Below are 27,665 nucleotides of genomic sequence, written 5' to 3'. Positions count from 1 at the left end.
AAAAAATGCAAAACTTACCGTATTCGACCAGCTTCGTGCATTCAGCTTGTCCTTGTGGAACATAACACAAGGGAATTTTCTTTGTGATTTTGGTATTGAACATGAAGAATGCTTCGATAAGATCTGCTACATCGGAGAGTTTTTGCTGATCATCGTATTGCTAGGACAGAGACACAAAGTAAAAAAATGAGACTTGAATTCTTAAAAAATATTGTGAACATAAAAACTAGTAGGTCCAAAATACAACCGCATTGTTAACATAAGACTAGAAATAATTGTCGGGGAGAGCAAACATTCTAGAAATTCTAGAATGAACTATTTGGAACAACAAATTTTCACCTTCAGTTTTCCACTCTTTCTGCTCGAAAATATCTTCTTTTTATCCGGCTCGGAATCCGCTGCACCTTGATTCCTCTTTGAACCCGGAAACAATGCTCGAATCGTCGAACATTGAATAATCGATCGAAAAAAGTCACCAATGAAGCCGAACACACTTATAAATTCACACCATCTCTAATCAGCCAAAAATTCTTATAATCAGTTCGCTTTTTATTACTTCGGATATTACATTAGCATTTTACAACTATCTTTTCAGGATAAAATTTTGTTTGCCCTGAAAAGAACCAATTGGTCCGACCCATACTAGACTAACAGCAATGTGTGCATGTGATGCAAAAATACACAAGCGCTCCACCATGCGACATGAAAACCTCTGCTTTGTATCATTTCATCAAATGGATTTGAAGTTGTGAACGAAATCGCACCGCTATATGATTTTGACTACTTGTTGTCAGGAACCAGAAAAAGTAATAGAAAATGCAAATGCTTTCACACCCTGTCCGTTACAATAAGTTGCCATCGAGCTGAGCTCAAATTGCAAAATTTCCATTCTACCCAATATCATTTCAAATGGTTGCACAGCTTAGCGCAGCATTTGCATTTCAGCCGACCGATTTACGTGTGACTGATTCACAGTGGTATATTAAAATAGTCCCTCGTCGATGCATAAGTTGCTCTTTATTGACGATAAGGGTAATTAAAAATAGGAAGCACTCTCGTTTTCCCATTCATTTGTTTCTTTCTATTTGTGTGCTTACCTCAAATTTGAAGAACGAATGTATGGGAAAGTGGGAGTGCTTCCTATTTTCCACTAAACACGCAGTAAAACCATCCTGGTCGTCAATCCTGGCTCGATGGAAATGGAACAAGTTTTTAAAAGTGTAAATTTTCCAATCTTTTCTGAAGCATATTCCTACAATGTACATCGATTTATAAGGTTTCAAAACATGGGGTTTCAACATGTAGTATAGTTTATAAATGTTCCTATATGATTAAGGACTCGCTTTCCCACCTAACCATAGATGTAAGAAAATTGTTATATATATATATATATATATATATATATATATATATATATATATATATATATATATATATATATATATATATATATATATATATATATATATATATATGTATATATATATATATATATATATATATATATATATATATATATATATATATATATATATATATATATAGTTTTAAAATTATATTTATGAATTCGGCTCCTTAAAACTTTAGTAACTGAGTCTGTAAAAATAAACGAATTAATAAAAAAAAATTAAGGACGTTTCGTTCTTAGGAGGACCATATTGCCCCTATGTACCATAAGCATTTTTCAAATGAAACAAATATGTTCTAATTCACAAAATCTGCTAGGACCTCTTTTTACCGATAATTTTCCTTAACTGGACAGATTATTTCATTGGAAATATGCATGGTTATGCTTTACGACTAAAAATCAACAAATATACGCTTTCCCAACACTCAAACGTCGCCTACGCAAACATGCATATAATTTCCGGAAATAAAGTGTAGATTAGGGGCCGATTTGATGGGATGTCTCGATTAAAACAACAACTGAGAGATATCTCACGCTAAAACTGTAAAAGGATGTTGTGTACCTCTCGTGAAAATGATTTTTTTTTATCCCATTTATTTATTTATTAGGCTCATTTGCATTTTAGCTGTAACAGAGCCGGGTTTTAATCGTGTACATGTACATATGTTTATGTTTCTATAAATTGTAAATTACACAGTAGTTTGTAGTAGCCATTTAGGCGTTAAGTTTTCTGTTTCATTACATTATAGTAAATTACACAGTAGTAGCCATTTAGGCGTAAGGGTATTCTTTCTGTTCTTCCATTGTTCACCAGACCGGACAGCGGAGACAGTTGATATTGATCATTGTTGGGTTATTTATAAAACAGCAGCCCGATGTTTCTTGCAGAGCAGAGCAGTTGTATGGATGAATCGATCTTTGTTCCACCGTGGACCGATTTCCATCGCTGATGATGGTTGCGTGGACGTAGTTATTCTATAACAACACAAAAATGGTCAATTGAGGGCCCTGAGTTTGAACTCACGATCGATCGCTTGGTAAGCGAACGCGTAACCAAGTGGCTACGAAGACCCCCTCTCGTGAAAATGATAAGAATGCAATTTCGCAATTTAAAAATCTCGATTCAAGGGCTGCCTACACATCACGTGGACAGAAATAGAACGAACGACAGTCCATTCCTCTTCGTGGGCGAATGTGGACATTGACTACCCCACCTCCTGTTGGTCATGTTCTACAACAAAAAGGATAAACCGGCACACCAGGGACATTCTCTAAAAAGAAGGTGATTTTTGTTTTGTTAAAATAAAACTTATTATTCGTTGAATATCTACATCGAAGATATAGTTTACGTATCACTTGAGTCTTGGGAGTGCTGAAACGAAATGGTTTCATCTTTGTTAATACTATAAGAAACGTTCCATACGCTTTGTTTTTTTGTTAAAACTAAAATCTAAAATCACATTACAACGAATCCTAGGGCTGCGTTTTATCGATCATATGCCTATTTTCCACTGACAACTACGAGTTCTCTCCCCAATTAACTCGGTCGAAAATCGGACTCCCATTCCACTACATTTCGGCACATTGCTGAGAATTTTCGCACATACTCCTGCACTAATCGTCGGTTTACTTTTTCTCTGTAAAAATAAAATCAACAATGTTAGGTTGGTTTCCAGTGTTACTCAAATGTTGCTCCAGGATACATACTTGAGCACTTTCTTGATGAACTGGTCCTTGTCATTCGCAGTGACGAAAGGGGTGGGAAAATCTGGCCTTAGGAGAACTTCAATCCATCGAGTGAAATCGATGGGATACTTATAATTAAGAGCGAGGAAAATGTCGGCGAATACATCGACGTGAGCACGAGGTGTGTAACCGCCTGAGAGAAAGATTTAGTGTTCAATGAAACTGTGGATAAATACTTGACCTTTTAAATATACCGAGGCATAAAAACGTTGTCCGCACCATGTTCTCCCCTTGAGAGACTACGGCATTACTCATCTGGGTAAGGTTGCGCGATTCTTTGATGAATGCCGTCAGAAAGCCAACGCTTTTTTTCATCGGACCCGTCTCTGGCAACATCATTCCTTTCATCGCTATCGGAGAGAAGTATCATTTGTGTGATTGTTTGATATGTAAAAAAAATGCAAAACTTACCGTATTCGACCAGCTTCGTGCATTCAGCTTGTCCTTGTGGAACATAACACAAGGGAATTTTCTTTGTGATTTTGGTATTGAACATGAAGAATGCTTCGATAAGATCTGCTACATCGGAGAGTTTTTGCTGATCATCGTATTGCTAGGACAGAGACACAAAGTAAAAAAATGAGACTTGAATTCTTAAAAAATATTGTGAACATAAAAACTAGTAGGTCCAAAATACAACCGCATTGTTAACATAAGACTAGAAATAATTGTCGGGGAGAGCAAACATTCTAGAAATTCTAGAATGAACTATTTGGAACAACAAATTTTCACCTTCAGTTTTCCACTCTTTCTGCTCGAAAATATCTTCTTTTTATCCGGCTCGGAATCCGCTGCACCTTGATTCCTCTTTGAACCCGGAAACAATGCTCGAATCGTCGAACATTGAATAATCGATCGAAAAAAGTCACCAATGAAGCCGAACACACTTATAAATTCACACCATCTCTAATCAGCCAAAAATTCTTATAATCAGTTCGCTTTTTATTACTTCGGATATTACATTAGCATTTTACAACTATCTTTTCAGGATAAAATTTTGTTTGCCCTGAAAAGAACCAATTGGTCCGACCCATACTAGACTAACAGCAATGTGTGCATGTGATGCAAAAATACACAAGCGCTCCACCATGCGACATGAAAACCTCTGCTTTGTATCATTTCATCAAATGGATTTGAAGTTGTGAACGAAATCGCACCGCTATATGATTTTGACTACTTGTTGTCAGGAACCAGAAAAAGTAATAGAAAATGCAAATGCTTTCACACCCTGTCCGTTACAATAAGTTGCCATCGAGCTGAGCTCAAATTGCAAAATTTCCATTCTACCCAATATCATTTCAAATGGTTGCACAGCTTAGCGCAGCATTTGCATTTCAGCCGACCGATTTACGTGTGACTGATTCACAGTGGTATATTAAAATAGTCCCTCGTCGATGCATAAGTTGCTCTTTATTGACGATAAGGGTAATTAAAAATAGGAAGCACTCTCGTTTTCCCATTCATTTGTTTCTTTCTATTTGTGTGCTTACCTCAAATTTGAAGAACGAATGTATGGGAAAGTGGGAGTGCTTCCTATTTTCCACTAAACACGCAGTAAAACCATCCTGGTCGTCAATCCTGGCTGACCCAGCATTTCCAACCGTTCAGCGCTTTTTGGCATTTGCTCTTGATATTGTCGTGGGATCTTCAGGCAACGTCCATTCAGAAAAGTTCGATGATGCGATTAAATAGCGAATCGCAAATAGAAAAACGGTTCTTGAGATTCTTCATGTTAACTCATACATCGAGCCTCTTTTTTATCCAGTGTTATACGATTATTCGATCAATTCTGTGTTCAAGAGGTGAGAGGTCGAACGTAGGTAGGTTTATCTATGCATAGATTGCAATAATGTTGATAAACGCTAGGATACATCGGTCGTTTATGGCCGATGCAAGAAACAAAAACAGGAGAGAAAAATCATAATTACAATTCCGAGATCGTAATAAGGTTGAGATGTTCAGCCCTGGTGTTTACTTTACAAATCCGAATATGTTAAGAAAAGGATAACAATAAGAAAAAATAAAGGCCCAATTTACAGACAAACAATTTATGATTTCCAGCAGCAAAGGAGAATGTTTGACTGTCTTATGTTAGGTAGAAATTAGAAATTTATAAATAGACTAGCTGTACCCTGACACGCTTTGCTGTGGCACATTGTGGTTGCATGGTTGAGTTGATTTTTTCATTTTTTTTTAAATTTTGTAACAACAATCCTAGATGTGTTTGGTTTTTTGTATATTGTATCATAGTTTAAGCTCAATCGGTTCCGTACTTTTCGAGTTTTTAACGCGCACACAAACGAACAGAAAAATTTTATGTATATAGGATAGATGAGGGAAATCGATAAATATTAAATCACTTCGAAACACAATTTCAGTTCATGATTTTGTCAAACACGTAGAAAAAAGATGTTTCCTTCACATAGAACACATATTCATTGTTGAATAGTCGACTTTCATTAGAAGCTCAATTTCAGAAACGCACTCTGGTCATATATAAAATCATTTTTCTTCCAATTTTCCTATTTTTTTATGCCGTAACTACACTCCTTGAAGTGGGTTGTATATTGTGTCTAACTTTGAGCTCAATCGGTTTCGTACTTTTCGAGTTTTTGACGCGTACACAAACGAACAGAACATTTTTATATATATAGAGATTAATGTGAAGGTGGAAGCTAGCCATTGTAGTAGTATAGGTAAACCCACGAGTAAAAATGGGGTAATAGTGTTTGTGAGAGAAGAGCAAAGCACATGTAAATAGATCAATTCACTTATCAGACTGTGTGGCGCTTCATTGACAGGAGTCTTTGAATACATTTGAAAAAAAAAAATAACAATTCAATACTAAAGTAAAATGTATGAATGATATGTTCCGATGAACAATTGCAAATATAAATATATATAGAAAGTGCATTTGCATATGAAGTCAAATTCTGATTATACGAAAATTCTAATTGAGGCTCTTTTGGTATTAACAAGTTCTTCCGCATAGTAACTCGATGTTGATAATTCCTTAATATTTTCCTTCGTTAATCGTATTGTTTTCACATATTCACGTTGGAGAGCCTTAACCCTTCTCTTCGTTGGCCGAGGCATTTTGATTGAATGTAATACTTTTCCGTTTACTGTTTTTGAAAACATAGGCAGCCGTGGCAGTGTCCCGAGCTCTGCAATACAATGTTTTACCCAATGTTAAAGTTGCTAAAACTTACATTATAGACCCATTAAACGTAAACATAATATTTGTATTGATATCAACACAATTTTATTCTATTGATTTTCATGACATGAAACGCAGGAATAACATTTTATTGAGTGGTTTTTATAGCTGTTTCGATGATGTTGTCTGGCATCAGTGTCGAAAAAATAACGATGCTTTCACCAATATAAACAAAACCTTTGCCGAAGATTGAAAAACGAAAATTTAACTTGCTCGAGTTTTCCGATGTTTTTCACTATACAGTCCGACAGCAGATGAAAATTTAACATCTTGTGAGTAATCGATTAGAATTTGGTTGATATTACTTGATGGGAAGTGTGCGAAAACGATCATTTTCTTCACACTGTTTCGCAAAATTATTGATTTTCGGGCGAGGGGTGAGGAAGGGAGATGAAAGAAATGAGCGCCATTGTGGCAGCCATTTGTGGCTAGCTTCCACCTTCACCTTAAGATTTTGGAAATAAAACCAGTTAGCGTGGAAACACACTAGACGGCTCACCCGCGCGATTTTCGCAATGACAAGTCGCAGCAGGAACTTGAAGTAAAACACATTAAGCGGCTCTCGGCTTATTATATTTTAGACGGATGCAAGACGAGTCTATGATACAAGGTACAACTGTTTGGATAGTAAGCGGATGAGAGATGCGGTATATAAAGACAGAATGGTGGAAAACGGAAGAGGGGATGTTTACCTGAGCAAGAGGGAGAGAGTAGTTGATCACAAACGTCTAAAATATTGCATTTCTCGACAATTTGGATGGAATTCGAGTATCCGCAGCTACATGACCGCAGAATGATTTTCACGTATTGGCTCACCTGAGAGTACATTTCTTATTGCCTTGCTTTATTTACACCTATCAAAAGCGCATAAACACTAAGCGTAGGAACACACTGGACGGCTCTCCCGCGCGGATTTTGCAATGACAGACCGCCGCGGAGCCTCGATAATGGAATGTGTATGATATAAAACACACAAGGCGGGGCGGGTGCGTACGGTTCCAAAATCACTGTTGTACGGTTCCCCATTCGCTGCGGTGGCTCGATGGAGATGATGCGCCGCAACGGTTTTTTGAGAGTATTAGTGTTTATGCGCTTTTGAAAGGTGAAAATAAAGCAAGCCAATAATAAATGTACTCTCAGGTGAGCCAATACGTGAAATCCACTCTGCGGTCATGTAGCTGCGGATAATCGTATTCCATCCAAATTGTCGAGAAATGCAATATTTCAGACGTTTGTGATCAAGTTCTCTCTCCCTCTCGCTCAGGTAAACATCCCCTCTTCCGTTTCCCATCATTCTGTCTTTATATACCGCCCCTCTAACCCGCTTACTGTCCAAACAGTTGTACCTTGTACCATAGAATCGTCTTGCATCCGTCTATAAACATATAATAACGGCAGATAGTGAAACCGTCGAAAGCCGCTGAATGTGTTTTACATCGAGCTCCTGCTGCGACTTGTCATTGTGAAAATCGCGCGGTAGAGCCGTCTAGTGTGTTTCCACGCTAATACTCCCACAAAACCGTTGCGGCGCATCATCTCCATCGACCCACCGCAGCGTATGAGGAACCTTACAACAGTGATATTGGAACCGCACACACCCGCCCCGCCTTATGTGTTTTATCTCATTCACATTTCATTATCGAGGCCCCGCGGCGATCTGTCATTGCAAAATCAGCGCGGGAGAGCCGTCCAGTGTGTTCTTACGCTTAGTTGAACTCATGATACAAGCTCGAACGCTTACGCAGGAGCAGTTTTCTTATTAGAAAATTTCTCTTGAAGAAAATATGGTGACTTCTTTGAGGGGCCAACTAGCCCATATTTTTCCAATTTCGTTTTAGCTTGTTTGTTACTTTGTTCGTTTTCCACCGAAAGCTCAATTCAAATTGATCATTCGTTATCACTAGCGTTCGATATAAACGGTGCTGCCAAATTTGAGTGGCTTATAGTAGACGAACCCTTTTGATCCCATTGTCTTCCTTCCATAGCGATTTGTCCGTGTAACCGATTTTGACGATTCCACTGAACTTAGTAAAGATCTTTGAGGCTCCAAATAACTCCACTCTTCGTCGCCAGTCACAATCCGATGAAGGGATGATTTCCTTTCGTACCTGACATTGATCACTATATTCTTTTTTTTATGGCACTCATGTTCACAGAAGAACTTTTGCCTTCTTAACGTAAGGAGTGTATCGAAAAGTAAACTCAAACATTTGATACGTTATTACTCGCAAACGGGTGCATATTTTCTGGACATATATTCGCAGCGTTTTTTGTTTACTTGTCAAAAACATAAAAGCAGGTCGCTTGTTTACGTTTGCAAAGTTGTTTTCATGATACCAAGAATCAAATTGGAGACTAAAAAAAAGTTTTGCACATGTGCACCAAGAAAGGTGTAACATACAATCAAATCGCGAAAATGACTGAAATTTATCCGGGAGTGTGAAAATTGAGAAATTCAACAATGTTTTCCCTGGAGGATCTGCCAAGAACTGGACGAAACCCCGGTTCTAATGATCTCGGATTGGAACCAGAAAGTCGTGAATTATATTCCTTAGCATCAATCTACCTCTATTCGTGACTTGGCTACGAAATTTGATACCTGTATCGGATTGATCCAACGGATAAAAAGACATGATTTGAAAACCTACAAGAATTAAAAAGTATTCAAGCAAACTCCGGAACAGCAACATCATGCTAAAATGAGGGTTCGAAAGCTTTCTGGGCGTATTCTGGATGATTCTAACCACTGCATTTTGAGATATGACGAGACATATGCCAAAGGGGATTCCAGAACGCTTTTGGGGCTTTTGTTTTACACTGAATCAGTAGGGGAGAGTGTACTGACTAGGGATACGACCGTTGCGGTGGAAAAAAATCGGCCAAAAGTGCTTTACACATATGGTTTGCGGTTTTCTTCATTTCTCACAAAAGACACCATAAATTCTCAAATTAATTTGGACGAATGCTTGAATCTTCAGATTGCTTCCATGGCCATATTTGGAAAGATCTAAATCTACTCTCCAGTAGTTTGCAGAAAACAACATCATGTACGTTGAAAAAGCCAATTTTCCAGTTACAATCCGAACGAAAATACGATGTGTTTATGCTTCGCTCCTATCGCAGCGTGTTTTATTCTATTGCTTATCGAGCAGGAGAAGTTAATTTATTAGTTCTTTCAAGACTATTTTTACGGAAGAGTTTCCTCTGTGGACTTGCGTTCGCAGCGTCCAACGGCACGTTTCCACCTGAGAACCGTAAGCATCCGTTCTCCGTTATCGATTCCACACACATGCAGTTGCAGCTTTGATCGGTTAAGGTACCGCGTCGATTTTAATGTTGTATGGTTGAGAATGTTTGCATCACGCGCACACATAGTTGTTTTCATGAATTACCCAAAAATAAATTTGAGAAGGTTAAGAAATGTGGAATAATGGTGCTGATGGTAAACGCATTCCAAAAAAAAAGTAATCATGAAGAGTGCATTCATCGACGCACAGCGTCAAAGCTTATATTTCGTTCAAACTGCTCTAAGAACATTTTGCCTCCAAAAAACCGTTTATTTTTATTTTGAAAATAGATTAGAGTAACAAACGTTTTTCCTAATGCATAGTTTAGTTAGCATGACACAAAAAAACCTCTCCATGTTTTCAACAAAAAATAATCCCAAGACCTTTTGCTGCTTGTTTGTTTGTCACACCTATTTGGTCCACTTTGTTGTCGAAGATAGCCCAACATTTTTTATTGGATTATAATCGAGAATTCCAGGTGGCCATTCTATGAGGAAGTCGATGTTTTGACGTAGGACTCCGCCCGTTTATTGACTCACTCCAACTAGCTGACAGAAGTCTTCCTCAATGCTGATGTCTGACACGGCTGTTTTGCTCACATCTGACACGGCTGTTTTGCATCAAATCATTTTCACATCTGAACTGGAGTGTAAGTTTGAAGTTTCGGAAACAAGAGCGTTACGTTTGGGATGCAAGAACTTGAGTGTTAATACTTCATTCAAACCACGAAAAAATTGTAAGGGGTTGTATCTAGGACACGACCGCATATTTTCGACGTAGAACTACGCAATTATATTATGCAATGCACTTGTTTACCACTCCGAATATTATTTTAGAATGCATCGAAATTTTTGTAATAGGTTATGTTCTTCGTTACAAATAAAGTTGATGAACGTCCTTTTGTGTTTGATATGATGCCTAGGATTACCAAAATATGTGAACGGAAAAATTGTCAAACAATCATTGTATTTTACATTTCCCTCTGAAATTATTGCACAACTCATGTTTACGTAGATCTGACAGCACCCTTCCTGAAAGACGTAGCTCTACGTTGAAAATCTATACACATGCTTGAAAGTCAATCGAAGTCAAGATAGGTCAGCGATTGATGCATGTCGTCAAATGGCCGTGGGAGCACCACAAATATTGTGCTCGCCTGTTTCACCTCAGTTTCTATTTTGCTACGATGTTGAATCGACGTACAAAATGTTTCGCCTCAGAATACATTCTCAGAATATGCGTGAAGTAAGCATAGTGCAGAGATCGCACAGACAGACAGAAGCAAAGCCGTGGAGAAACATTAAATAGAACGTACCGCGTCGGTTTTCATACCGTTTTATGGAGATTGGTTATGTATGCTGAATCACACGTACGAATTGTTGATTTTATGAGTTCTGAAATAGACGGTGATGGGGGAACAAATATGTAATCGCCTCGGGCTGCACTGTGTATAGCTCGAGAAAAATATTCTCGATGCATATGCATATGAGTGCGCTGAGTACATTGGCCGTGGGAGCACCACAAATATTGTGCTCGCCTGTTCCACCTCAGTTTCTATTTTGCTACAAACCTCGTGTGTTGTTCTCGCGATAACAAGAGTGAATCAACCGCTTTTACAAAACCATGCAACCCATCGGTTCTTTTCAGAGCTACCAAAACATTCGATTAAAGAGTTGTTTTAAACATTTAGATGCATTCTAAAATAACATATAAAATAAACAAAAGCGAATTCATTTCCATAATTTTTTGCTGGAAAAAAGCTTTTGAATTTAGGAGTGTGTTCGGATTAATAAGCGTAATGATATTGATGTTTCAAATTATAGAGGGTTTTCCAGACTCACAGACTTCCTCAGTTCATTCGCATTTAGCCTTAAATTGGAAAACTAAGCCGGATGTGAAAGAACTACTTCTGATCGGTGAGAGCTGCGTTATTCGGGGGAAAATTAAAAGTGAAAGCCACCCCACTACACACTGTTCTTCTGTTGTCGTTCTGAGCGTTGAAAATGTAATTTTGCAAAGAAATACGTGAACACTACTCGGATATTCAGTAAGTTCAGTGTTTCGCTCTGGACAGCAGAAAATGAACAGTACATGTTAGAGAGTTCATTTGAGAATCTTATCAAGTTGTCATTTTGAGAGTATTCTTTTATCGGCCCTTGTCAATGCTCCAAATGTTTGTACGAAAGAGCTTCATTCTAGAATTTCTAGAATGTTTGTCACCGGTTATAATTCCTACATTAACAATACGGCCGTGTCTTGAACACCACTCTTCTTTTTTTAAGCCCGCGACAGTATGACTAACACGCGTTCAAGGCCCCTCTAAAGAAGAGTATGGTTCAGCATGAAACATCGGTAGGTTTAGTCTTAATGGCGCAAACGTTTTTTCTCCTAGCAGAGATTTCTATGCCAAATAACATGCTTTTAGTGTTTTCTAAGATGCGATACGCGTGTGCAAGTCAGGAGAAATTTCCATGGCAAAAAATCTCACGACCAAAGCGGGATAATTATAAAAATCGATAACCAACAAACCTTCATTTGATCAAAATTATATTCCAGTATAGCACTGAACATCTGCTTCATGCTCTCCCGACTCTCAAGATCGTTGTAGAAAATAAGTATAACCTAAAACGAGGGAGAAATGTACTTTCCTACTTGGGAACTATTACCCACAGTTTCATACGTTTCCTGCCATCTCCACGGCGGAAGGAGCGCACTTGTTGGCAAAGATTAGCAAAATTAGACAGCACAAATCGTTCAGCAGTGGTTTGATGTCATCCACCAAATTAGACAGCGCTTGCTGAAGCGCTCTGCAGAGCGTTTCAATGACACTCTCGTCGTGAAGCCAAAGAGTGCACAGATTCTTAAGCAATACCATGGTTTTCTCCAAGATCAACAAAATGGGCTGCACCGGTTGTGGTGCACCTTCACGTTTTAACGCTGGTTTTCTTACATTAAGCGAGGAGAACACTTTAGAGATCATTTCCAGGCGGAGAATGACGCGAACTTTCACCGCATCACTTTTGTCTTGATTCTGTACAATGACCTGGAGTTCTTCGAAGCAGGGCGATACCATGATATCGAGATAACGAATTATCTCTTCATACGATATGACGCTCATAATGTTTCCGACGGTATACATCAATCGGATCAATTCGGAGTTTTTAAGATGACCCCCGCCCAAAGCAGCTTGACATGCATCCAGTAGGGGAATTGCGAAGGGAGCCATGGCATTTTGGCACTGAGATGTGAGGTCTTTCAGACCAAGCGTCGCTTGTGAAGCTTGTGTCGAGCTCAAACCTTTCACTAGTAATTCAATAGCCGAAGCCAGATACGTTGGGTTTTCGCTGATCCAGTCACTATACGCTCCAACGGTTTCCAATGCCATTCCGAGCAATTTGTCGCTGTATTTTTCGTAAGGAATCTCATTCAAGACTTTAAGCAGTTTCACTATCTGTGGATACTCGCCGTACTCGATTTTTTGCGCAATCGAGCAATAGGCATGGATGGTTGCCTCTAAAAGCGGCCAACAGTCTGTACTTTGTTGGTCATAATTCAAATACAGAATCGAATCGTCTAGCGCGTTCGATAACACATCTAACATAAGATCATTCAATACGTCATGGCAGGATAGCAACGTATCTCCAATATCTTGTCGATAACAACGAAACGTCTCCAAATCATCCTGGTTCCATTTGTGCATTGCTTTCTCGTTTGGCAGCTGGCTCTTCCGTATCAGCACTTTCACAATGTGCGCATAAATTGGTTTAATGGATTCCCAACATTTGGTTTTGTTTTCGTCATTGGGCATCGAAAATACCTCATCTTGGAGCATATACCAGAATTCCATCGCTAGCGTGCTACTCAACTCATCCACTGGGTATGTGCCGGGTTTGTCAGTGCATTTAACCAAGAGCTCGACTGTTCTCCCGTACACTTTGGTGAGTTCCTCATTGTCTGATAGCATACCGGCAAAAATGACCGATGCATAACATTCCAAGGTGGTCAGGAAGAGAGTGTAAATAACGAATGCCAGATTTTCATTGTCGTTGTTTTCTTTCCATTCGACATCCAGTATCGGGACCAACACGTCTAGGAATAAACGCATGTATCGTACCACAGTAGACGAGAACTTGAATCCGTTGTTGCTCTGCGAACCCATTACTTTCTGCAACATAAAAGTGTTAGTATAAGATTGCATTGAAATCACTGAAAGGAGACTCACAACTAGTGCTTTCACCGCTGCCTCTGCGAGGTCATTGTCATCCTGGGAAAGGCACCCATCTTCTTTGGGTTCTTTCCAATAGCAGTAGTGCACCACTTTAAGAAAAACCTCTACCATTGCCTCGCACTCGTCTAGCCGAATGTTGCCATATTTCAACCACGATGAAATGCATTTGGTGGCAGTGATAAGCGTGCTCGTCTCACTCTCCTCTATTCGGTCGCCATTGAATTTACCGCTCAGGAAATTCAAAACGGTCCCCGTGGTGAACTGGGCCTTCTTGTTCAGCTCCCCGCGAACCATCGAGCGTGGAATTATCGTAACGGCGGTGTCCACTTCGTGGGGTATGCCTTCCAGCACTGACAACAGGATCTCAAGCTGGGTGTTTTTAGATAATGTGCCAAGCTGCTCGTTCAGAAACATGTTCGTGAATTCCTCTATCACCATCGGATGCTCCAGCATGTGTACGATAAATACGCTAAGCTGCGGAGGTAAACGAATTAGTTACAGACATTATGACGTGAAAAGGGATACAACTCGAAATAGGTTGAACTATGATTTATTGAAAAGAAATCAAATGTTAATGTTATCCGTATTTTTAATACAAAATTTCTTTAGATCAACAAAATCAATAACGATCTAATGAATATAATGTTGTTTCGAACATTTTTAGAACATCAGTCTGTGTAAACCGGATGGCAACTACCCGGTGTGTATCAATTTTCTTACTATGTCGCAATTCTTTAGCATAGCATCTACGATACAAAAAAAACAATGCCCAACATTCAGTTATGATTTAATAGAAACACTGTTTTATGAAACCCACATACTCACCGAAATGCACAGTTGACTTAAAACTATTCTGGGTCCATTCCCAAACACGACAATACACTCAAGGATCTTCTGTTTGAACTCATTGTGAGCTTCCTTTGGGACTTCTGCCCAGTGTTTGGTAAGTTTCGAGTGCAAGGTGATGGCACCGAAAAACTGTATCTCGGACGGTTTGCTTGGTTGCATCAATTCCCAGCAAAATGACCATGCCTGGGGGCTGTCCTGAATCTGTTGAAGCCATTGATGGGTGTCCTCCTGGGTGTTGACACTTCGATAAAACGTTAGAACTGCTTCCTCAATGGTACGAACATCCATTGTTTTAAAGAATGTGTCTTTTTCACGATGGAGAATCCCAAGTCACCGATATTCAGGAGGAACAAGCCGAAGGTAGTTTTAGTTAAACCGAATGTAATCTTCAACCGTGTCACCAATTTGTGTCAAACATTGATTTTGATGTACATTACATTTATAACATATTTCTACATATCCTGGCTGGTACACCAGAACAAAAATAGAAAAAGAATTCACACGAAAGCACGCACAATACCGAAATCTAGAAGAGTAAACTTTCTTATTTATGACAGGCGAATGGGGTTTGTCGAACCACCGGCTGATTACTCGTTGTAATGAGATTTGCTAAACTTACCTCAAATTTATCCGAAATATATCAAGCCGATCACACCCATAAAAATGCTTACCAAAAGAAGCATTCGTCAGAAAAATAGCTGCTCGCGCTTTACTGTAGCTAGGTAATTTTCTGGGTGTCTATTAAAACAATTTCTCATAATTTGTTTCTATTTTTTCAGATATATACAATTAGCAGTCGAATCACAACAGTGCAGAAGGATATTTTTAGTGTATCTTTTCACTCCTAGCCGCGCAAACAAGCAAGATGTACTTCTGTTTGGCTCCCATCGGCGGGGAAAAAACGGCGATGGTGACAAGAAATAACGCTGATTGTGGGCTCCACTGATTTCGCTCAGGGAGGAGAGAATGCTGTGCATATACCGGGAAGGAGATTACCAGATCCAGAAGATACAGAAAGAGCTGTTACAAGTAATTGGTTTTGCATAAATGCTAGAACAAAAGAAGGCTGACAATGATTGCAACAGGTTCGTGTTTACTTTTCAAATTTGTTGTCTTCTGTGTTGCTAATTTGCCATATATTACAGGAAAGTAACCAGTTGCATTGATGTTTTAATCAAAGGAAATCCTGAGCCTTGAATTTTGTGTTTTTGACTTCTGTATTACATGAATAAATTTGGAGCAAAATAGCGCGCAAAATGCTAGGTTTCATAAACATCGTGGCGATATTGCTGATATTTGACATATAAATTAGATTAAGAGAGTGTCGTTTGAAATGAAAGAAATATGTAGCAGCTGGTATGGCATCTTCAACAATGTTGTTTCCTCAGTTGATATGAAACCATAACCACAAAAAGTAAATAAATCAGAAAGTTACTTCTCGCTACTTGTCTCACGTCTTTTCATGAAAGTGTCAAGAACGAAACACCTATCATTTCAGTATCTTGCTGGCAACCGTGAATAAAATGTAAAAATAACATTATTTGCCTAGTGCAATGGACCAGTGTTTAGATATCTGTCAATATCGAATGAACCACAATGTGGTTGCTGCTAATGCTGCTAAACATTCACGAATACACCCAAGGATGTGTGAATACACCTAACATACATGGATGATTCAAACAGTTGACCGAATCACAGCATTCTCTTTTGTTGCACCAAATGAATATTACGAAGCGAGGAACAAAACCTGTTGATTGCATATCCGAACTGTACCTAACATAGCACATCATTCTCGAAGTCTGCATACAAGTTTGAACCGCATCTATCGTTCCGTTCCAGCTATTGCGAATAACCGCTGCACAGACCAGTGAGAGCGATAAATGATATATGAAAAATTACGTCATCATTCGGTCACCATTTGCGACGAATGGGAGAAAAGCTAAAACGAAAGAGTTTTTATATGAGGGTGATTATCCCTTGATATATATATATCAAGGGATAATCACCCTCATTCCGCTTCACGATCGGCGATTGGATTGATTGGATTTCACAATCCGTTCGAGTTCGAATCCTAAAGGGCGGTGAGTTTCGAATTTCGAACGATCATCGCAGCTGTCAGACAACTGTGAAACCAAAAAAAAACAAATGTCTTTTCCGCTAGGAATAAAGTATGTCCTCCAGATCGAGATCCCTCTTTACTCGTATTTGAACTTCGTTTGTGATTTCAATGGTTCAATGCTAGAAAATCGTTTCACGTGACAGTCGTTTTCAGGGATATCCAATGGCTACACGGCTACATTACTTTTTCACAGGTAATTTGGACTCATTGACATCCGAAATTGAACCAGATTTTCCTTGGGTATGGAAATAGAATTATCCGCGGATTGTACGATGAGAAGCGAAGTATGAGAGGAGCCAAACTTTGCGTGGTTTGTATCTATCGCCGGAAGAGGGATGCGGACATGATCGGAGTCGCCCAACGCTCCTCACGCGTTATCTTAGCACCAGCGCTGCTATCCAGTTGCTCTATCAATGAACTCAAGAATTTCTCAAAAAACTGAAACCACATCTAGAATCGATGCCCAGTCGGCTTCATAAGGCATCAGTTCGTCGCCACGTTGGACTGGCGATTCAGTCAAGAGTTCCATCAGTAGTAGCAGATATGGACGTAATTCCGGTTGCACCATGGTAACCATAAGCTAACAGTTTTCAAAATTTTTCATAAACGTTCATGAATTACGCCGGCATTCAATTTGTAGCAAACTTACATAGCAGAAATTGTTGTGTAAATGGCATATTCCCGCATCGATAAGTACATTTTCTAGTCTCAACCTCAAGGGATTATTCTGTTCGGTAGACCTGAAGATTTCCACAGAAAAGCCAAACCTTCGCACTTCTATGAGGAAATGAAATGAAAGTTTACAAATGTGTTGTTTTCGTTTTCGCGGCCTTTATCAGAATAAATGTCATCATCTCCAGATGATTTTTTTTGAAAGTTTGCTATGTAATGTTGATGTGTAGAAATATCTGTCAGCTACCTTTTTAACCGCTAGAATCGCATCGTAATGCTCGAAAAAGAGGTTGTTAACGCGAAAACTGAACCAAGTTATAAAAAGAAATACCATGTCCCTGCAGTCTGCAACAAGATAGAATTTGCGACAAAAATTAAATATCAGTAAAATTGCGAGCATGTTTGCAAATTTGGCATCCTTGCAATGATGAAAAAAAATTTTCGAAATAATTCGAAGTCGAACGGATTGATAAATGTGCTTAATCGAAGTCGAACGGGATACAAAATGTATCATTTAGCCAAATTCAAACCCGATCGGGAACCGGAATAGACGTGTATAACTCGATAAGTAATGAGATTTCCGAAAAGTTCATTCTAGGATATATTCTCGAATGCCCAAACATCAGAAATATGAAGAGAATCTTTTTGATTTTTTAAAAATTCCTAGGCTAGAATATTGCCTTAAGTTGATTATGCAACAGGGCCCAGAATTAATTTTTAGTTTCTTTATTTATAACGCCTCTACACTTTGAAATATTTCGGCTGACATTGCGACGGCGATTACAGAGCAACATATTGTAAACAGACAATATGCCTATCCCTCGAAATGTTTTGATGTTTTCGTTATATTTATCGCGTATAATTCAAAGTATGATTCATCCTTTCCAAGTAAGTGCATCGGGACGGATTCTGTGAGATTTGGACCGGTTTCAAAATTAATAATTGGAGTGAGACTATAGTATTCTGAAACTAAACTGAGCATATAATTTGGGTTACATATATCTAGATCTACAATTCGGTATTCTGTTGAAAATCTACTTACAACAAGTACAAAAGTGAACATTTGATTTTGTAACAAAGAACGTTTCCAAGGTAGGTCTTAGTTAATAAATTATGTCGAAACAAATCTAGTTTGAAGTTGCTGAAATACATAAGGCAACGTTTAATTCTAGATTGCTTATCTCAGCCGACGATACGAGAAAATTTCATCTTGTTGATTATACTAGCTCTGATTCAAGGGAAAACTTATTGTTGAAAGCCATCGTTTAGTCGGGAACAATATATGAATCATTTTTATGTGGGATTTATGAAATTACTAAAGCTACGTAACACGTTGGTTTGGTATCTACATCATAAGAATGGATGTTATTCGAACTGGAAACGATCTAATGTGTTCCTAGTGGGGAATATATTCAAATTATACAACTGCGCGTATATCGAAGAGACTGGTTTTATGTGAATGGAAGGACAGTAGAAGACTGTGAACAGTGATCGATGAAAAACAGTCAAAATACAAATAAATCTCATTCGATTAATTAAATATTGAACAAAATATTTTCTTTGTTCCAAATTATTACATGTGATGAAAAAGAACTTTTTTTTTTTAATTTTTCGTTTACGGCGATCTATCCAGGTGTTGTAACCGTTGTAACATTACAATGTCTTTCCTATAATTTCAAACGGAGGTGAAACGATATGTTCAAAAGATTTGTATCGCCTTTCTCTTACAGCTGGAACTAATATCTAATGATATCAGTGCTATTTATTCTGTCCGTGGCAAGCTTGTCCATTACGGAATATGATCCATTACAAGGAAGGCAGGTTAATTTCCAATCTCGATTTTCGATTCAATTTCCTAAACTGTGTCCCTGTTCAACCCTGATATCTCAGCTGGTGATTGTCGGGAACACAATACAAAAGCTTTTTCGTGTTCGGAGAATTTTCAGAGAACACGGTATGCTCCATATGTTAGCTAAGATTTTACCAGCATATTGAAAATAATGTTTATTCCCATATCCTCATCACCCATTCTGCATGTAATGACTATCAAAGTGATAGCGAGGCGAATTAATCCAAACTTAGTAAAAGCTTTCTTACCTTGAGACAACGCAATATTGCTTTATTTTGGGGCCTTTCAATTTAAATTTGTTGTATACTCATTTTCGGGAAAATTTACATGCGCTGGAACCTACTCAAATTACAAATTTCAATTTCATTTTTATGATGAACAATTCATGATCAATTCTATTCATTAGGGCGTATCAACAATCATTGACCTTTTTATCGAAAAAATCAACTCAATACGATATTTTACCAAGTTTTTGTAATAAAAATTTATAACAAACAATTTTACCTTGTCAAGAAAAAGTGTACAAGTTAAGAAAAAATTGAAAAAAAGTTTTAATATCTGAAAACACCACTCTTCGATATTAGAAAAAATTGAGCCAACCAAGGTAGCCAAATGCATGAAATCATATTCCAAAAAGGTGTCAAAAAATTATCTTTTGAATAAAACCTAATTCATGATTATTGACACAATTTATCTGTGTTTCATTACAATTAAAAGATTCAAATTTGATGTGAAGAACGTGTGAAATAGCCGAAAGTGTTTCAAGACAAGGAATTGCAAACTTTATTGGACGAAGATGATGGCCAAACTTGTAAAAACTTGTAGAACAATTGAATGTCCGCCAACCAATCGTTTTTCAACGTTAAAATTTATGGAAAATGATTCTAAATGTTGGAAAACACATGATTTGACCGACAGACAACAAGGAACCCGGAAAAAGAATTTACGAAATTTACTTCCCAGATACAGAGTGGCGCATAAGTCACACGTCGCTCTTTGAAGGAAAAAAAATAACGATCGCGCTGCAATTATCGAGCTTGTTGTTTCCTAAGCGGTTCAGTTGTTCGACTGCCGTCTAAGATTTATATGCTTGTTAATTATTTATTGCCAAGTCTAGGTTAGTCCTAGGTCCACCTTGCTGTAATATCAAAGATATAACCCACTTCCCACTTTTTTTATAGTTTCGACGGCTTTCAAAAGACCTACCTATAAAATGATTATCATACCACCTCGTTTAGCCAGAAAAGAATTATTAACGCTCAAAGGGAAAATCGATTCCTTCTCGGAAATACCCAGCGCCAATAGTAGCCCCGATAATTGGAATCATCGTTGATCCTGAGCAGGGTTATTAACACTTGAGAAGGAATGGATTCCTCCTCGGAATCACACAGCAAAAATAAGACCCCCTTCCCAACAATTCCAACTTTCCAATAACGGCGATCGATTGCAGCATTCGTGAACAAATATTGGCAGAAAAATTCTGCATTTTATCTTTCTAATAATGTGATTATCATACCACTTCGTTTTGCCAGAAAGAGATTATTAATAATCAAAGGAGGAATCTAGTCCTCCGAGGAAATATCCAGCGCAAACAAATCGATTATCGATTGCGGCATTCGTACACAAACAATTATATAACGCAGCTTTCATCAAAGTGATTTCTTCGATATAGTGAAATATCCACTACATCATGTCATATATTTCGTATTCTTTTATTATCAAATCCATAGCCAATGGCGCCCATCGGTATCGAATTATCTTTGACTAGTGATTCCCAATAATCGTTCGATTAATCGATTAATCGAATACTTCCTACAGAAATCGAATATTAATCGAACGAATACTGCGCAGCCAATAATCGAAGCGAACGAATAATTTACGTCGATTGATCGATTCAAATCCAGAGAAAAAACGTACCGCCGTTCCCGTTCGGTAGCGATGTGGCTTCTTCACACCTCCTGTGGCTGGTGCGTTTTTCCGAGCTGCTTTCGTGGTGCCTTACCAGCGGTAGATTTAGGCGGCTCGCACACCGCAGCAATAAGCAACTAGCAAACTGCAGTACACAATATGCAACAGGAAACATATTTTGTTGTTCTTCGCATACCAGAGCAATAAAAACCCCTGACATTATGCAAACAATCGCCTTAGGCGGCTCGCACACCGGAGCAATGAGCAACTAGCAACTGTCAACATGCAATAAGCAATATTATCACCAATGGATTTTTCCATTTAATCTTTGTTGATCTCGCACACCGACGCAATACGATATCGCTGTCGCCTTTACAGAGCAACACATGTCGCTAGCAACACGGCGTGTCGGTTGAATAGCAACTTATCGCTCATATTTTGACAAGTTTCGTACATTAAGGCGATTGTTTGCATAATGTCAGGGGTTTTTATTGCTCTGGTATGCGAAGAACAACAAAATATGTTTCCTGTTGCATATTGTGTACTGCAGTTTGCTAGTTGCTTATTGCTGCGGTGTGCGAGCCGCCTTAATGTACGAAACTTGTCAAAATATGAGCGATAAGTTGCTATTCAACCGACACGCCGTGTTGCTAGCGACATGTGTTGCTCTGTAAAGGCGACAGCGATATCGTATTGCGTCGGTGTGCGAGATCAACAAAGATTAAATGGAAAAATCCATTGGTGATAATATTGCTTATTGCATGTTGACAGTTGCTAGTTGCTCATTGCTCCGGTGTGCGAGCCGCCTTATGAGCTGTGTGCTTGGTCTCAATGAAGCGAGTTTTCACGGTACGAGAGTAGAGGTGGTAATGGACGAAAGCACTTCTTTTTTCACTTAAATTCTTTTTATTTCTTAATTTGGTTTATCTATATATATATATATATATATATATATATATATATATATATATATATATATATATATATATATATATATATATATATATATATATATATATATATATATATATATATATATATATATATATACATATATATATATATATATGTATATATATATATATATATATAAATAACGTGTCACGGTGTTTGTTGCCGAACTCCTCCGAAACGGCTCGACCGATTTTGATGAAATTATACTCAAAATATTTGGTAGGTATGAGAATAGGTTGTAAACTATATTTGATACCGGTAGGATACCGATAACCATACATTTAATACCGAATAGGGTGGCTCTATGCAGTAAAAACGATCTGGATAATTTTTTTTCAAAAATTTGACTTTATACCATACATATAACCCTAAATTTTGACCCCAATTCCCTATTTTTAATTGCGATTTTATTATTTTTGTGTCAAAAATATTCTAATAATTTATCCGTTGTTCGTTTTTTCAACAGAACGAATTCATTTATGTTGTTCAATGACTGATGGCGTAATGCCCGCTTCATTGAACATCCACAAATACACAAGTAACATCAATTCATCTAAAGCAGGGAGCATCTCCGACGAGCTGGAAGCCTTTTTGAATGAGCACAATGAGTTATCGAAATTCTTCAAATCACATTTGCTCGGATTACAAAATGACAATCACGCTATTGCTATCAACCTCGATAATTCCATCAGCTGGAGAGCACGTGTGTAGATCCAAAGCACAAGCGCTGCTGGAATCATGATAGCACGGTGACACGAGAAATTTAACGCGAAGAAAAAACAATAATCTGGAATTGCGTTCATACGACCGTTCATACGACCCTCGCTATGTGCTTCTTCAATGGCATTAACGTTCCCAAAGTTTGCCTTCGCAACGTAGTACTACTTGCGTCATTTTTATTAGTAAATAGTTGAGATTTCTATGACGAACAATACGCCTTGAATGTATTCTGGAGTGGCAAGCTCAAGAATACGCGTGACTACAGTGCAAATCAGAAGGGTTTCTTTAACGAAAAATCTCTTGCATAAACATTAGACCAACGAGACCCGTCACAGATACTTAATTCATTATGAACATCATTTCTCATTTTGATTTAATATTTATGAAAATGCGACGAAACAAACAGAGGACGCGCTCGAAGGATTTTTATGTTTATCATATGGTGATTTGACATGGTCAAGAAACGCCAATTCAAGATATCGTAAGCTGTGCCAACAATTTATGGTCGACATATACGCGAAGGTAGAGATTGAAGGACTGCAATTCTTACTACACAATCAACAAAAGCGGTGCGAGGAATAATACATTTACTTGCGAGACACTATCATGAGCAACGCCGACACAGCTTTAGTTATAGCCAGGCCAAAGCGCAATGCATTGTCATGACATTGCGCGTGTGTTCAAACATTTTGTTGGTTGTATTCTGTTGAATGGAAAAAGCGCAATTTTGCATTCTGTTCAAGCTCAAGTCCAATCGAGTTGAGCAAATGTGACAACCTTGCCACGCAATTCGACGTAAACAACATTGGTCTCCATGTTCCATTTCTATGAAGCAAAAATAGTAATGGTTTTTCGGGTGGAATAAACACGCAAAATTTAGCATTCAAACACATTCAAAACAAATTTAGCATCCAAACGAAATCGAACAATAATTTTCATTCAAATTTCAACAATTTAGAATTATTTCCGGAATTATGCCGATCAGATAGAGAGTAAATTGAACCACAAATACGGATGACTTATTTTGACCATTGTTTCGCGACAAGGCGAACGAATTTAAGAATGTAAAAGTCGATTTCTATCGAATTGTAAAATCCGATCACTCATATGCATATATGAATATTGAGTTCTACAAATTGGTGAAGAGTAATAAAAACATCCATGAATAAAGGAAGCAATATAGCTGTGTTTCAAACTTAGATTACCGATGTGAATACTCCTCGATTGAATGACAACGATAAAATAACGCGATTCCAAACAGGCCGATTAATCAGCTCCATTGAAGTTAGCTGGCGTATCGCTGTTTTCCAATTTATGAACGAGACCAAGCTGTTATAAACTAAGCCATGTTGAAAATCACATGCACGTATTTTCTAACAAGGAGACAGCAATAAATATTGATTTTTTATATTTCATTTTTTCTACTTTACGACAAACTTATATTACTTTTTTTCAGTTGACGTTTAACTTTTAAGTCAAGTCAGTTACGTTAATGAAATACACCAAGAAACATCATATAACCTTTCGTTCAAATCATTTAATTCGTTTTTTTATCGGTCACATTCGATTTATTTTAAAGATCGTTAAAATATTCAAACACACTTACAATACATTAGTGTGTTTTATTCAACACTCAAAATATTCACTAGAAATAATTTATTTGGCAGAACAACGCTTGCCTGGTCAGCTAGTATTATAATATAATACTACATTCCATGTGATCAACCTAGGGTTCTACATCTTTAAGTTGATGGACGAAAGCAAAGGAAGCGTCATGTTTTATACTCATCCGTTCGGGTTAACTGCAGAAGAGAAATGGTATTAGAAAAGTAGAAAAGAAGTATAATGCATAGGCGTCTGAGTGCCACATCGCCACAACCTCATCTCACATCGTCGCATCAACTGGATGGATTTCCAGAGCGTATGTGAGTTTATACACGGTTTCAATAACGTGTTTTCTAAGCAATTTTAAAGCTATTGGAACAAGTTTTCGGCTCAATAATTAACAATCATATAACTCGTTGACATTTTGTCTTTCGAATGAAAGATTATCATACCACTCAGTTCAGCCGGGAAAGAGGTATTAACGTTCAAAACCTTGCAGTCCAGCGTCACTCTCTCGCTTTCGAATTTTTGAATTTACACCCCGGTACAAAAATGAAAGACGTAGTCCTACGTCAAAAAAGATACCGAAAACAATTGACAGACCGAAATTTACGAAAAAGCAATACAAAGTGATTCGCCTTGATGACAATGCCGTGTCACACCGAGTAATACCCATCAGGGAAACAGTTGAGCTGAAAATGTCTCGATGTTTTATTTTTTATCGCATTTTTTATTTATTTAGGCTCATTTAGCACTTCATCTGTAATAGAGCCGAATTTGTTCGTGTAAATTTTTATCATACCGATAACACAATGTCGCCTTTTTGGCGTAAGAATATTCCTATTGATCGAATGTTTACAGTTGGACCTATACAGCGGAACAGTTGATATGAGTTGCTTATCGTTGTGTCATTAATGTTATTAATTAATGTGAATCATTTGTACATAATTTGTTGTACGGGGTGCTAGGGTTTACCCGGTACCCCCTGCCTATTGGACGATTGTCGAATAACTTGAATGTTGTCGTCCCAAACGAAGATTTTTCCAATTTTAATTTTTTTTTGGGTTTCTTCACGTGAAAGAAATGACGTCTGACTTCTGTCGTTTTCCAAGCGAATATATATTTCATAGCCTACTTGCAGATACAATATTAAAAAATTAAAATTCATGGCACACACGGGGTCATACGGGCGTGTTTTTTCGGTTATATTTTAGGATTTGTTTATGAGAATATTTGAAACTAAATATTATTTATTTGATGAGTTGATTGTTATTTGATGGTTGTTTAATCCAGAACTGCTGTAACTTATGTGGAACCATCATTTTTAACGTTGTTTTACATACATATTTAAGCTAGTTCTTCATAGCTCGTAGAGAAACGATGTAATTCGCCTAATTTCAAATATTTAATTTCACTGTAGCACTGCAAAAAACTTGTTTAACATTTTTTTATTACAAGAATTACATACAATATATAATAACATTACACAGTTTTCGCTAAAGAGCCGTTGTTTGTAAATCTTGAGTGCAAATGGTGTTCTATGCTTTCAGTTTATCAGGGGGCATTACAAAACGTTTTGTTTTTTTTTCAATAGATTATTCAAAATGTCGCTTTATCCGTCACTTGAGGACATGCAGGTGGATAAAATCCTCCAATCGCAGAATACTGCGGTGGCAGATGCTTCCGCAGCACAACAGCGACAGCAACTAGCCTACCAGGATGCTCCACCAGCATACACTATGAACCCATACCCTGAAATACACAATATCAATGTATCTCCCATCACAACCAGCGGAGAAAAGGCCAGAAAATCGGCAGATTTCTCATATCCGGATTTGGCGGATTATTTGGGCTTAGAATTGAGCCAAGAAGTAATAGCGGCCAATATGCCAGAATACTTGAACAGAGATAAGCGGGTAGCTTACCAGCAATTGGACGCCTCGCCAGTGACGGTCGTCAATAATACTACCATGGTAGCACCTATTTCAGGTTCATCGGTTGGCTTACAACGTGGTCAGGTCACAAATGGAATCCGGGAGGTAATAAAGAATACATGTATAATATACAAAGTTAATCAACATTTATTCCATATGTATTTCAGTTGATACTATGCAAAGGCTCGGACAAAAAGGTTGGGCTTCGTGCACAATCTATCAACAAAGGAGTATTTGTATGCCTTGTGGTTAGGAATAGTCCGGCTGCCATTGCTGGACTCAGATTTGGGGACCAAATTCTCCAAATCAATGGAACGCTCGTTGCTGGTTATTCCGTGGACGATGTTCATAAATTATTAAAGAAGAGCGACAAGAATAACATCTCTCTGGTGGTTCGAGATCGGCCTTTTGAACGAGCTGTGATTCTTCACAAGGACTCCACTGGGCATGTTGGTTTCCAGTTTAATGACGGAAAAATTACTGCTATTGTGAAGGATTCATCGGCTGCTCGAAATGGCCTATTGATCGATCACCAAATACTTGAAGTCAACGGACAGAATGTAATTGCCATGAAGGACAAGGAGATATCTAATATTATCACGAATGGAGGAAATATTATAACATTGACTATCATCCCAAGTATGATATACGATGTGATAATGAAGAAACTTTCATCCTCGTTCATCAGGGGAAAAATGGATCATTCGATACCAGACTTTTAAAGTCACGCAAATTCATTCACATTATTGTCTCTTGGTGCCAGAAACATTGTTAATGTTTACATGTACATGAAAATGTGACCGCACAGTTATGTTAACAAAGCTACCAAAATTATCTTTGATATGAATATTCTCGAGCAACGAGCAATTACTTGAAGCAAAGTATTGATAAAGCTCATTATCTCATGTTTTTATATATGCTATATAACAATATTCCAAAATCCAAAAGATAGTATTATATGTAATAATAATATGATATCGATTAATCCATGTGTATTACTTGCCGCAGAGAGTATCACTTTATTACACTATATTTAAAAATATTAATATGTTGACAAAGAACAGACTCAAAGAGTTCGGAAAAAAAACTTTGAATCGCGACGATAGGCAGAAAAAATGATGGCCAAACAACAAGTTTAATACAAACAAGTAAGTAAAGTAGAGTAA

At 37.8% G+C, this 27,665-nt stretch overlaps 2 protein-coding genes across 3 annotated transcripts; one reads left to right on the top strand and one right to left on the bottom strand.

Annotated features, from left to right (window-relative positions):
* Positions 1 to 2,694: 2,694 nt before the first annotated feature.
* LOC129778486 (importin-13) lies at positions 2,695 to 15,307 on the bottom strand. Its single transcript, XM_055785403.1, has 8 exons — positions 14,715 to 15,307; positions 13,884 to 14,363; positions 12,342 to 13,826; positions 12,191 to 12,283; positions 3,566 to 3,707; positions 3,349 to 3,504; positions 3,116 to 3,287; positions 2,695 to 3,045 (listed from the first exon to the last, which is right to left on the bottom strand). Exons 1-8 carry the CDS (start codon positions 15,024 to 15,026, stop codon positions 2,946 to 2,948), a joined length of 2,940 nt encoding a protein of 979 aa, XP_055641378.1. The 5' UTR covers positions 15,027 to 15,307; the 3' UTR covers positions 2,695 to 2,945.
* Positions 15,308 to 18,412: 3,105 nt separating this feature from the next.
* Positions 18,413 to 27,484, top strand: LOC129772850 (syntenin-1-like). 2 transcript variants are annotated; one of them, XM_055776365.1, is made up of 4 exons: positions 18,413 to 18,476; positions 18,536 to 18,621; positions 26,160 to 26,604; positions 26,667 to 27,484. In XM_055776365.1, exons 3-4 carry the CDS (start codon positions 26,170 to 26,172, stop codon positions 27,219 to 27,221), a joined length of 990 nt encoding a protein of 329 aa, XP_055632340.1. In that variant the 5' UTR covers positions 18,413 to 18,476; positions 18,536 to 18,621; positions 26,160 to 26,169; the 3' UTR covers positions 27,222 to 27,484. The 2 variants fall into 2 exon arrangements, with proteins under 2 accessions (XP_055632340.1, XP_055632339.1); XM_055776364.1 differs by having other exon boundaries at positions 18,424 to 18,621.
* Positions 27,485 to 27,665: the final 181 nt, after the last annotated feature.

The sequence above is a fragment of the Toxorhynchites rutilus genome, chromosome 3 (assembly GCF_029784135.1).
Source record: "Toxorhynchites rutilus septentrionalis strain SRP chromosome 3, ASM2978413v1, whole genome shotgun sequence".
NCBI lineage: Eukaryota > Metazoa > Arthropoda > Insecta > Diptera > Culicidae > Toxorhynchites > Toxorhynchites rutilus.
The sequence above is the reverse complement of the archived record's forward strand: the minus strand, read 5'-3'. Positions and strand labels throughout refer to the sequence as shown.